Below are 12,682 nucleotides of genomic sequence, written 5' to 3' on the forward strand. Positions count from 1 at the left end.
TAACATTCTGGAGTATATGCAAATTGCCATCATAAGGCAGCAGACTTTGTGAAAATTAATATTTGTGTCATTCTGAAAACTTTTGATCACGACTGTATATACTCAAATGGAGAGCTCTAGCATACACAATCATATATCTTGAATCAGGTGTTTGTGCGTTTGATTTTCCCAGGGTCAGCATGAATTCTTGAAGGGGCAGGCCGCACTGCGTAGCCCTGAGAATGAAGAGGAGGTCCACTATATTGAGAATGAGTGCCTGGGGATGGCAGTGTTGTCTATAGCACACCATGCCCTGGACAACAACATCGTCATCCCCGGTGTAGCTGGTCAGATCAGGTAACAATCCCAGAGGCTCAAAATTAAACCGTTTATTACTGTCGGTTTACCATCTTTCTTAATACCCATCCATTTACGCTCATGCACACACACTCTCTCACACACACACACCCACACCACACACACACACCACACACACACACACACACACACACACCCACACCACACACACACACACACACACACACACACACACACACACCCACACCACACCCACACCACACACACACACACACACACACACACACACACACACACACACACACACACACACACACACACACACACACACACACACACACACACACACACACACACACTCCCGACTCACACACGACTCTCCTTCCATCCCACCCAGCTATAAGAAATTTATCCCAGATAGCGTGAACCAAATCATCAAGCAGCGCAACGTCCTGACACGACTCCGTATCTCCCGGGTGTTCCAGAACTTCCTCAACGAGTTCAACAACAAGACAGTGCAGAGCAACAACGTCAACACCCACGACATCAAGGTCAAATACCTAGCTACGCTGGAAACGCTGACCTGTGGGTTCGGCTGTGAGGTGTGTAGCAAGACGAATGCTCCGTGTAATCGTGTTTGCAGTCACACTCTCAGAAAAAAAAGAATTGCACTGGGCCAAAGACCGAACCAGGTGGTACTCCGAAAAGTCGGTCTAAGGTCTGTGTAAAGAAGTTCCTGAAGCTAACAAAATGGTGTCCTGTCTCATTATCAATACAAGGAGCACGAGCCTAAAGAGCTCCGTGTGACGGACAGCGAAGGGGAGATCCAAGGAACACCAACTTCCTGTAACCAGGGTCAGCCCACCCAGTACCAAGTCGTTGTGTCTGGAAATACAGGGATCAAGTGGCGGAGGAAGCAACAGAATGTGACAGTAAGTTTATTATTTTGGCTTATAATGTGTCAATTATGGCACACCTTGTATCTGTCATTATTATCTGAATATCGTCTGATATTTTGTTTATCAAGAGATAAAAACATTTAATGTTCATCTATTTCTCAGAATGCATGGACTGCCAAAGAGAATAAAAAATACCCAAAGTACAAAACCAACATCAACGGGAAGAACAAACCAGCTCAAGGCGTTTCGAACGACTGGAAAACCTTCTCCGATTTCCATGAGATCACACACATCAACATCAAGGGCTCCACAGTGACTGTCCACAAGCAAGACAACACAAAGATGGTGGAGTTTCGTTGTTTGAAGTTTCAGGGGAAACTTATTTAGCAAAAATGTTTAATAATATCTGAATGAGCAATCTTGAATGAGGCTAAGTTCCATTGCTTTACATTACGTCTGTGTGTTCTTTTGTACCCATTTTTTTACATTGGACATTCACCTTCATTGTCGTTTGTTGTCACACCATTTCCACCATAGGAACTGAGCCTGGGTTTCCACGCAGAGGCGTTGTCTTTTGCCACCCTCATTGATGGATACTTCCGTCTGACTGTGGACGCACATCACTTCCTGTGTACAGATGTGGCCCCCCCCTCTGTGGTGCGGAACCTGCAGGAAGGCTGTCATGGTCCAATCAGGTGAGTTTAAGTATCCCCAATCAGTTGTCATTGGATAGAGAACATGTAAATATTAGTACAATACAAAAAATGTAGTAATACAGTCAATTTGTTTCGATTATACAGATATTTGTGTCAATGATACAATAATACTTCAATACTAGTGTAGAACTGAGTTGATCCACCCCTTTTGGCCCCTCCCCTTCCAGCATGGACTACACCTCCCACAAGCTGCGTCAGGAGGGCGAGGTGGAGGGAACGTACGTGCTGCGCTGGAGCTGCATCGACTATGACCACATCCTCCTGACTGTCACATGCAACGAGGTACAGTACCACAACCACCACCTGCCTCACCCACAGTCATGTAGACATGTATACAGACACTCTCCTTTTAAGACAGTCGTACATTTGAAAAATGTTTGTGAGGATTTATCTCTTTTGAAAACATGGCCGGGCTATCTTGTTAGCGACCCTATCTTGTTTGTCACCATTATTTGTCTGAACTGAATTGTGACAATTTGTGGCTGTATAAAGGCTGTGTGAATAAATTGACTGATTTATTGCACTCTAACCTCTTTCTCCTACTCTTGGCTCTCCTGTTGTAGGTGGACCTGACCGATAGAGATCCGTACCGTAGCTTTAAGATCAAGGTAGGGCCGGAGGGCTACAGCCTGAATGGTACGGACCTGAGGCAGCCCTCCCTCAGGGAGCTGATTGAACAGCTGAGGGGCCAGACTCTCAGGACAGACAGAATCACCTTCCAGCTCCGCAAGGCCTGCCCTCCCCAGCCCAGAGGTACGGTATGATACCCTTCCCCAAAACTATCACCACGGCAACTAATTCCTTACCATACAGGCATTGGCACCTTATACACCAGGGGGCCTCATTTATAAACGTTGCGTACACACACAATTTGCCCCGAAACATGCATGCGCCAGTTTTCACGCAAAAGTTGGCTTTTATAAAAACTGAACTTGTAGCCTAGTAGCCTTGTAGCCTAATAGCCTAGTATCCTAGTAGCCTTGTAGCCTTGTAGCCTTGTAGCCTTGTAGCCTAGTCGCCTAGTAGCCTTGTAGCCTAGTAGCCTAGTAGCCTTGTAGCCTAGTATCCTTGTAGCCTAGTAGCCTTGTAGCCTAGTAGCCTTGTCGACTAGTAGCCTAGTAGCCTAGTAGCCTTGTAGCCTTGTAGCCTTGTAGCCTTGTAGCCTAGTAGCCTTGTAGCCTAGTATCCTTGTAGCCTAGTATTCTTGTAGCCTAGTAGCCTTGTAGCCTAGTATCCTTGTAGCCTAGTAGCCTTGTAGCCTAGTAGCCTTGTCGACTAGTAGCCTAGTAGCCTAGTATCCTTGTAGCCTAGTAGCCTTGTAGCCTAGTATCCTTGTAGCCTAGTAGCCTAGTATCCTTGTAGCCTAGGAGCCTAGTAGCCTTGTAGCCTAGTAGCCTTGTAGCCTAGTATCCTTGTAGCCTAGTAGCCTAGTATCCTTGTAGCCTAGGAGCCTAGTAGCCTTGTAGCCTAGTAGCCTAGTAGCCTTGTAGCCTAGGAGCCTAGTAGCCTTGTAGCCTAGTATCCTTGTAGCCTAGTAGCCTAGTAGCCTTGTAGCCTAGGAGCCTAGTAGCCTTGAAGCCTAATAGCCTAGTATCCTTGTAGCCTAGTAGCCTTGTAGCCTAATGGAGAATATAATGAAACTCTTTTCATAAAAAAACAGGTAGCTAAATATAATAACATGATGCAACCATTTGCTGTTAGTGACAAGAGCAAAAATCAATTTAGGCCTATTTTATCTTTGCACGCTAAAATAATTTGAAAATAGGCATATATTTCCTATTATTTATTTCATTTCCATGATCATTACAGAATAAATTCCTCACCTTTTCTGATTGTGATGGTTTCATAGGCTACTCGCGAAATAGCCTCCAGGCTTACAACAAGCTAGGATCTGATCCGAAGCGCAGTTTAACGGTAGAACAGACGTTTGTAGGCTACGTTTGAATACTGTAATGTTAATATTTAATTTATAAACATAATACATAATACACTACACTGAGTGTACAACAAATTAAGAACACCTGCTCTTTCCATGACATAGACTGACCAGGTGAATCCAGGTGAAAGCTATGATCCCTTAATGATGTCACCTTACTTCAGTCAGTGTAGATGAAGGGGAGGAGACGGGTTAAAGAAGGATTTTTAAACCTTGAGACAATTGAGACATGGATTGTGTATGTGTGCCATTCAGAGGGTGAATGGGCAAGACAAGAGATTTAAGTGCCTTTGAACAGGGTATGGTAGAAGGTGCCAGGTGCACCAGTTTGAGGGTGTCAAGAACTGCAACGCTGCTGGGGTTTTCCACGCTCAACAGTTTGTATCAAGAATGGTCCACCACCCAAAGGACATCCAGCCAACTTGACACAATTGTGGAAAGCATTGGAGTTCAAATGGACCAGCATCCCTGTGGAATGCTTTCAACACCTTATAGTCCATGCCCCGATGAATTGAGAATGTTCTGAGGGCAAAACATGTGCAACTCAATATTAGGAAGGTGTTCCTAATGTTTTGTGCACTCTGTGTATATCATAACCATTGCAGAATAAATTCCTCACGAATTCCTATGATGAGTTCATATTCCCGAAGTAATCATACAACAAATTGCCATGCGCATCTCTCATTTAATTGGGCCAAGACTATTATAATTTCACGTTTTTGCTCTATGCGTCCGACAGGGAGTGTAGTTTATAACATACAGTAGAATTTAACAGGTGAACAGACAGTTGATCTTTTGCATTGAAGTGTGTAGGCTACCACTGTAAGTAGGCCTACTGTAGTTTTCATCAGAGTAGATAATGTTTCAGAATTCACGGGCAGTGCAGCATATTTAGATTCCGGAAAAAGTGAGTGCAAAAAACATTATTGCGTTCAAACGATCAGTTTACAGGTCCACAACAATTTGCAATTGTTTTTGTCTTTCAGAAACGGTCAGATACAGCAAATGTCACTGCAAAATCAAACATTCTGCGAACACCTCCAAAGACATTTGATCAAGTTCGCCATTACTAGGTTATTTCCTTTACTGTCTTGGCCTACTTCCAATACTTCCAAAGTATACAGCAAATAAGGGCGTTATTGTCACCATATTTGGTGAATGATGGGTGATTTTCAGGCGGCGTTATAATGCTGGTTCACGCGCGCACAGTTTACGACAGGTCTGATTTATAACGTGAAACACAGTGCCTTCAGAAAGTATTCACAGTCCTTTACTTTTTCCCCATTTTGTTGTGTTACAGCCTGAATTTAAAATGAGATGTTGTGTCACTGATCAACACACAATACCCCATAATGTCAAAGTTGAATTTGGTTTGTAGATTCTTTTTTAAATTAATTAAAAATTCAAAGCTGAAATGTCTTAAGTCAATAAGTATTCAACCCCTTTGTTATGGCAAGCCTAAATAAGTTCAGGAGTAAAAATGTACTTAGCAAATTGCATAATAAGTTGCATGGACTCATTCTGTGTTCAATAATAGTGGTTAACAATATTTTTGAATAACTACCCCATCTCTGTACCCCACACATACAATTATCTGTAAGGTCCCTCAATCGAGGAGTGAATTTCAACCACAAAGACCAGGGAGGTTTTCAATGCCTCGCAAAGAAGGGCACCGATTGGTAGATATGTAAAAATAGAAAAGCATGGTGAAGTTATTAATTAGGCTTTGGATGGTGTATCAATACACCCAGTCACTACAAAGATACAGGCGTCCTTCCTAACTCAGTTGCCGAAGAGGAAGGAAGCTGCTCAGGGATTTCACCATGAGGCCAATGGTGATTTTGAAACCGTTATAGAGTTTAATGGTTGTGGTATGAGTACTGAGGCTAGATCAACAACATTGTAGTTACGCCACAATACTACCCAAAATGACAGAGTAAAAGAAGGAAGCCTGTACAGAATACAAATATTTGAAAACATGCATCCTGTTTGCAACAAGGCACTTAATTAATACTGAAAAACATGTGGGAAAGAAATTAACTTTTTGTCCTGAATACAAAGCGTTATGTTTGGGGCAAATCCAACACAACACATCACTGAGTACCGCTCTTCATATTTTAAAACTTGTTGTTGGCTGCATCATGTTATGGGTATGTCAAATCAAATCAAATCACATTGTATTTGTCACATGTGCCGAATACAACAGGTGTAGTCCTTACAGTGAAATGCTTACTTACAAGCCCTTAACCAACAATGCAATTTTAAGAAAGAATAAAAAAAAAAAAACATGAAATAACCAAATAATAAGAAATAAAAGTAACAAATAATTAAATAGCAGCAGTAAAATAACAGTAGCGAGGCTATATACAGGTGGTACTGTTACTGAGTCAATGTGCGGGGGCACAGGTTAGTCGAGGTAATTGAGGTAATATATACATGTCGGTAGAGTTATTAAAGTGACTATGCATAGATAATAAACAGAGAGTAGCAGCAGCGTAAAAGAGGGGGGGCAATGCAAATAGTCTGGGTAGCCATTTGATTAGCTGTTCAGGGGTCTTATGGCTTGGGGTTAGAAGCTGTTTAGAAGCCTCTTGGACCTAGACTTGGCGCTCTGGTACCTCTTGCCGTGCGGTAGCAGAGAGAACAGTGTATGACTAGGGTGGCTGGAGTCTTTGACAATTTTTAGGGCCTTCCTCTGACACCGCCTGGTATAGAGGTCCTGGATGGCAGGAAGCTTGGCCCCAGTGATGTACTGGGCCGTACGCACTACCCTCTGTAGTGCCTTGCGGTCGGAGGCCGAGCAGTTTCCATACAATGCAGTGATGCAACCAGTCAGGATGCTCTCGATGGTGCAGCTGTAGAACCTTTTGAGGATCTGAGGACCCATGCCAAATCTTTTCAGTCTCCTTAGGGGGAATAGGTTTTGTCGTGCCCTCTTCGCGACTGTCTTGGTGTGCTTGGACCATGTTAGTTTGTTGGTGATGTGGACACCAAGGAACTTGAAGCTCTCAACCTGCTCCACTACAGCCCTGTCGATGAGAATGGGGGCGTGTTCGGTCCTCTTCTTTTTCCCGTAGTCCACAATCATCTCCTTTGTCTTGATCACGTTGAGGGAGAGGTTGTTGTCCTGGCACCACACGGCCAGGTCTCTGACCTCCTCCCTATAGGCTGTCTTGTCGTTGTCGGTGAACAGGCCTACCACTGTTGTGTCATCGGCAAACTTTATGATGGTGTTGGAGTCGTGCCTGGCCATGCAGTCATGAGTGAACAGGGAGTACAGGAGGGGACTGAGCACGAACCCCTGAGGGGCCCCTGTGTTGAGGATCAGCGTGGTGGATGTGTTGTTACCTAACCTTACCACCTGGGGGTGGCCCGTCAGGAAGTCCAGGATACAGTTGCAGAGGGAGGTGTTTAGTCCCAGGGTCCTTAGCTTAGTGATGAGCTTTGAGGGCACTATGGTGTTGAACGCTGAGCTGTAGTCAATGAATAGCATTCTCACATAGGTGTTCCTTTTGTCCAGATGTGAAAGGGCAGTATGGAGCGCAATAGAGATTGCATCATCTGTGGATCTGTTGGGGCGGTATGCAAATTGGAGTGGGTCTAGGGTTTCTGGGATAATGGTGTAGATGTGAGCCATGACCAGCCTTTCAAATAAATTCATGGCTACAGACATGAGTGTTACGGGTCGGTAGTCATTTAGGCAGGTTACCTTAGTGTTCTTGGGCACAGGAACTATGGTGGTCTGCTTGAAACAATATTACAGACTCCGACAGGGAGAGGTTGAAAATGTCAGTGAAGACACTTGCCAGTTGGTCAGCGCATGCTCGGAATACACGTCCTGGTAATCCGTCTGGCCCTGCGGCCTTGTGAATGTTGACCTGTTTAAAGGTCTTACTCACATCGGCTACGGAGAGCGTGATCACACAGTCATCCGGAACAGCTGATGCTCTTAATACATGTTTCAGTGTTACTTAACTCGAAGCGAGCATAGAAGTAATTTAGCTCGTCTGGTAGGCTCGTGTCACTGGGCAGCTCGTGGCTGTGCTTCCCTTTGTAGTCTGTAATAGTGTGCAAGCCCTGCCACATCCGACGAGCGTCGGAGCCAGTGTAGTACGATTCGATCTTAGTCCTGTATTGACGCCTTGCCTGTTTGATGGTTCGTTGGAGGGCGTAGCTGGATTTCTTATAAGCTTCCGGGTTAGAGTCCTGCTCCTTGAAAGCGGCAGCTCTACCCTTTAGCTCAGTGCGGATGTTGCCTGTAATCCATGGCTTCTGGTTGGGGTATGTACGTACAGTCACTGTGGGGACGACATCATCGATGCACTTATTGATGAAGCCAGTGACTGATGTGGTGTATTCGTCAATGGCAAGGACTAGTGAGCTTTTTAGGATAAAAAGAAACGGAATACAGCTATAAGCACAGGCAACGTCTTAGAGGACAACCTGGTTCAGTCTGCTTTCCACCAGACACTGGGAGACAAATACACCTTACAGCAGGACAATAACCTAAACCACAAGGCCAAATATACACTGGAGTTCCTTACCAAGACGACATGGAATGTACCTGAGTGGCCTAGTTACAGTTTTGACTTAAAACGGCTTGAAAATCTATGGCAAGACTTGAAAATGGTTGTCTAGCAATGATCAACAATCAACTTGACAGAGCTTGAAGGATTTTAAAAAGGATAATGGGCAAATATTGTACAATCCAGGTGTGAAAAGCTATTAGAGACTTACCCAAAAAGACTCACAGCTGTAATCACCACCAATGCTGCTTATACAAAGTATTGACTTAGGGGTGTGAATACTTGTGTAAATGAGATATTTCTGTATTTCATTTTCAATAAAGTTGCAAAAATGTCTAAAAACATGTTTTCACTTATCATTATGGGGTATTGTGTGTAGATGGGTAAGAAAAAAATATATTTATTGCCATTTTGAATTCAGGCTGTAACACAACAAAATGTGGAATAAGTCAAGGGGTATGAATACTTTCTGAAGGCACTGTATGACGAGTGGCAAGTTTATAAAACTTAATATTTTTCAGAAGTGGTGCGCGCAGATATTTAGTGTTAAATTTACACAACGGTTATAAATGAGGCCCCTGACCTGGACGAGTTCTTGTGTTGTGTTATACCTATATCAAACAGGAAATGTTGCTCAGTAACAGTGGTTTTCTCTGTCCCTCTAAAGTGAGAAGAGGTGACGTGTTTGGTGTGCGTGTTTTGTTTCCTATTTCAGTTTCCTATTTCAGTTTCCTATTTCAGCTTTCAGGTTTTTCATTATTATTTTATATATTTTTTAGAAATCTCTAACCTTCTGCTTGTGACAAAGAGAGAGGCGGAGCCGACACACCCCATACAGAGTCAACTCATCTTCCACAGGATCCTCAAAGAGGACATATTGCAGGTGTGTGTGTGTGTGTGTGTGTGTGTGTGTGTGTGTGTGTGTGCGTGCGTGCGTGCTTATATGCGTGTGTATGTATGTATGTGCACGTGTGTTTGCATGCTAGGCTTCACTATGTGTGTGTACGGTATGTTCGTGTGTACGGTATGTTCGTGTGTACGGTATGTTCGTGTGTACGGTATGTTCGTGTGCGCAGGATGCCCTACACTGGCAATACTGCCTTTTCATTCATTTGTTCGACATCTACAGATATGCTTTTCTGTCCATAACCAAGTCTGTGTCTATCTAGGAGGAGCACTTGGGCTGTGGCACCAGAACTAACATCTATGCTGGGAAATTGAAGATAAAGAGTGAGGAAGAGACGGATGTGTGGGGTTCCCAAACCCACCACCAGGTCAAAGTGGTCCTGAAAGTGCTAGGGTCCCAACACAGGGACATCTCTATGGTGAGAACACACACGAGCACACCCACACACGTTCTGTATAAATATAAGGGGCTTTATTAATACGTTTGATTGACATACACACAGTGGTGTAAAGTACTTAAGTAGTTTTTTGGGGTATTTGTACTTTACTATTTCCAGTTGAAGTCGGAAGTTTACATACACTTAGGTTGGAGTCATTAAAACTCGTTTTTCAACCACTCCACAACTTCTTGTTCACAAACTGTAGTTTTGGCAAGTCGGTTAGGACATGTACTTTGTTCATGACACAAGTAATTTTTCCAACAATTGTTTACAGACAGATTATTTCACTTATAATTCACTGTATCACAATTCCAGTGGGTCAGAAGTTTACATACACTAAGTTGACTGTGCCTTTAAACAGCTTGGAAAATTCCAGAAAATGATGTCATGGCTTTAGAACAGGGGTGTCCAACTCATTTTAGCTCAGGGGCCACATGGAGGAAAATCTATTCCCAAGTGGGCCGGACCGGAAAAATCATGGTATATATAACTTAAAAACAACAACTTCAGATTGTTTTCTTTGTTTTAATACGATCAACATACAACATAAAGCTGGAGCCTGAGGACAGTGTGTCCAAAATAGTACAAGCACAACATCACTATTAATCATAAAACACGTCAAGTTTATTTGAAAATTCTAAAGAAAAAGAACACACAAACACACAATGCCTCAGTGATTAACAGAACTGTTTCACAGATCACAGAACTATATCAGGGTGTCATTTCTCAGGCAGAAATGTAGATAAAAATAATGAAATCCTGTTCCCCAAACAAGTGCAAGAACCACAGAGTCAAGAATAGGTTAAATATACAAATAAAATAAAATCAATTAAAAACAATAGCACATCAACATAAAAACATATAAACATAAAGCTGGAGCCTGAGGACAGTGTCCAAAAGCACAACATCACTATTAATCATAAAACACCTCAAGTTATTTGAAAGTTCTGAGGACAAAGAACACACAAACACACAATGCCTCAGTGATTCACAGAAGTATATCACAGATCACAGAACTATATCAGGGTGTCATTTCTCAGGCAGAAATGTAGATAAAAATAATGAAATCCTGTTCCCCAAAGAAGTGCAAGAACCACAGAGTCAAGAATAGGTTAAATATACAAATAAAATAAAATCAATTAAAAACAATAGCACATCAACATAAAAACATATAAACATAAAGCTGGAGCCTGAGGACAGTGTCCAAAAGCACAACATCACTATTAATCATAAAACACCTAAAGTTATTTGAAAGTTCTGAGGACAAAGAACACACAAACACACAATGCCTCAGTGATTCACAGAAGTATATCACAGATCACAGAACTATATCAGGGTGTCATTTCTCAGGCAGAAATGTAGATAAAAATAATGAAATCCTGTTCCCCAAACAAGTGCAAGAACCACAGTCAAGAATAGGTTAAATATACAAATAAAATAAAATCAATTAAAAACAATAGCACATCAACATAAAAACATATAAACATAAATCTGAAAGCGTTGCTCAAACTCCCGTAACAGTCCCGTTATTTTATCTTTGAACCGCTTCATGTCTGCCACATGTTGGGTCGCGCACACATTTTTCAGACAGGGGAAGTGAGCTGCATCACCACCGGCAAGTTGCGTCTCCCACAATGACAGCTTCAACTTGAAAGAACGTATGCTGTCATAATACTGCGTGACAACTTTGTTGCGCCCTTGCATGTCACGATCGTGTGAAGGATGAGACCAACGCGCAGCGCGTGTACCGATAAACATGATGACTTTATTAAATTAAAGTGCAACACGAGAAAACAACAAAATACGATACGTGAAGTTCCACTACTGATACAGACAGCAACAAGGAAACAAAAACCCACAAACCCCACAGGAAAAACATACAGATAAATATGGCTCCCAATCAGAGATAACGAGCCGAACAGCTGACACTCGTTACCTCCGATTGGGAGTCATTGCCCAAACATAGAAATACAACACTCTACACCCAACATAGAACCAAAACACATAGACTGCACACACCCTGGCTCAACAATAATGAGTCCCAGAACCAGGGTGTGACAGTACCCCCCCCTAAAGGCGCGGACTGCGACCGCGCCTCAAAACCCCCAAACAGGGGAGGGCTGGGCGGGCATACCTCCTCGGTGGCGGTTCTGGCTCCGGCCTAGACCACCACCACACCATAGTCACTTCCCGCTTATGTAGCCTCCTCCAAATGACCCCCACCGGTTTAAGGGGCAGCACCTGACTAAGGGGCAGTACCGGACTAAGGGGCAGTACCGGACTAAGGGGCAGTACCGGACTAAGGGGCAGTACCAGGCTGAATGGCGAATCCTGGCTGGTCGGCTCTGGCGGATCCCGGCTGGACGGCTCTGGCGGATCCCGGCTGGACGGCTCTGGCGGATCCCGGCTGGACGGCTCTGGCGGATCCCGGCTGGACGGCTCTGGCGGATCCCGGCTGGACGGCTCTGGCTGATCCTGTCTGGCGGAAGGCTCTGGCTGCTCCTGTCTGGCGGAGAGCTCTAGCGGCTCCGGTCTGGCGGACGGCTCTGTAGGCTCATGGCAGACGGGCGGCTTTGCAGGCTCATGGCAGACGGGCAGCTCCTGCGGCGCTTGGCAGACGGACAGTTCAGACGGCGTTGGGCAGACGGGCAGTTCAGGCGCCGTTGGGCAGACGGGCAGTTCAGACGGCGTTGGGCAGACGGACAGTTCAGACCCCGTTGGGCAGACGGCAGACTCTGGCCGTCTGAGGCGCATCGTAGGCCTGTTGCGTGGTGCCGGAACTGGAGGTACCGGGCTGAGGACACGCATCACAGGGCTAGTGCGGGGAGAAGCAACAGGGCATGCTTGGCCCTGGGGACGCACCGTAGGCCTGATGCGTGGTGCCGGAACTGGAGGTACCGGGCTGAGGACACGCATCTCAGGGCTAGTGCGGAGAGCAACAACAGGACGCACAGGACTCGGG

At 44.4% G+C, this 12,682-nt stretch overlaps 1 protein-coding gene across 1 annotated transcript in view; it reads left to right on the plus strand.

Annotated features, from left to right (window-relative positions):
• LOC311147161 (tyrosine-protein kinase JAK1-like) overlaps positions 1 to 12,682 on the plus strand; it is a 37,082-nt gene that overhangs the window by 7,056 nt on the left and 17,344 nt on the right. Inside the window, exons 5-13 of the mRNA XM_084183797.1 lie at positions 173 to 336; positions 695 to 899; positions 1,077 to 1,229; positions 1,359 to 1,541; positions 1,734 to 1,891; positions 2,080 to 2,194; positions 2,476 to 2,665; positions 9,154 to 9,257; positions 9,544 to 9,699. Coding sequence (XP_084039923.1) covers positions 173 to 336; positions 695 to 899; positions 1,077 to 1,229; positions 1,359 to 1,541; positions 1,734 to 1,891; positions 2,080 to 2,194; positions 2,476 to 2,665; positions 9,154 to 9,257; positions 9,544 to 9,699 — 1,428 coding nt within the window. The remainder of the gene's footprint in view (positions 1 to 172; positions 337 to 694; positions 900 to 1,076; positions 1,230 to 1,358; positions 1,542 to 1,733; positions 1,892 to 2,079; positions 2,195 to 2,475; positions 2,666 to 9,153; positions 9,258 to 9,543; positions 9,700 to 12,682) is intronic.

Source organism: Coregonus lavaretus (genome assembly GCF_964263955.1).
Source record: "Coregonus lavaretus genome assembly, chromosome: 19".
Lineage (NCBI taxonomy): Eukaryota > Metazoa > Chordata > Actinopteri > Salmoniformes > Salmonidae > Coregonus > Coregonus lavaretus.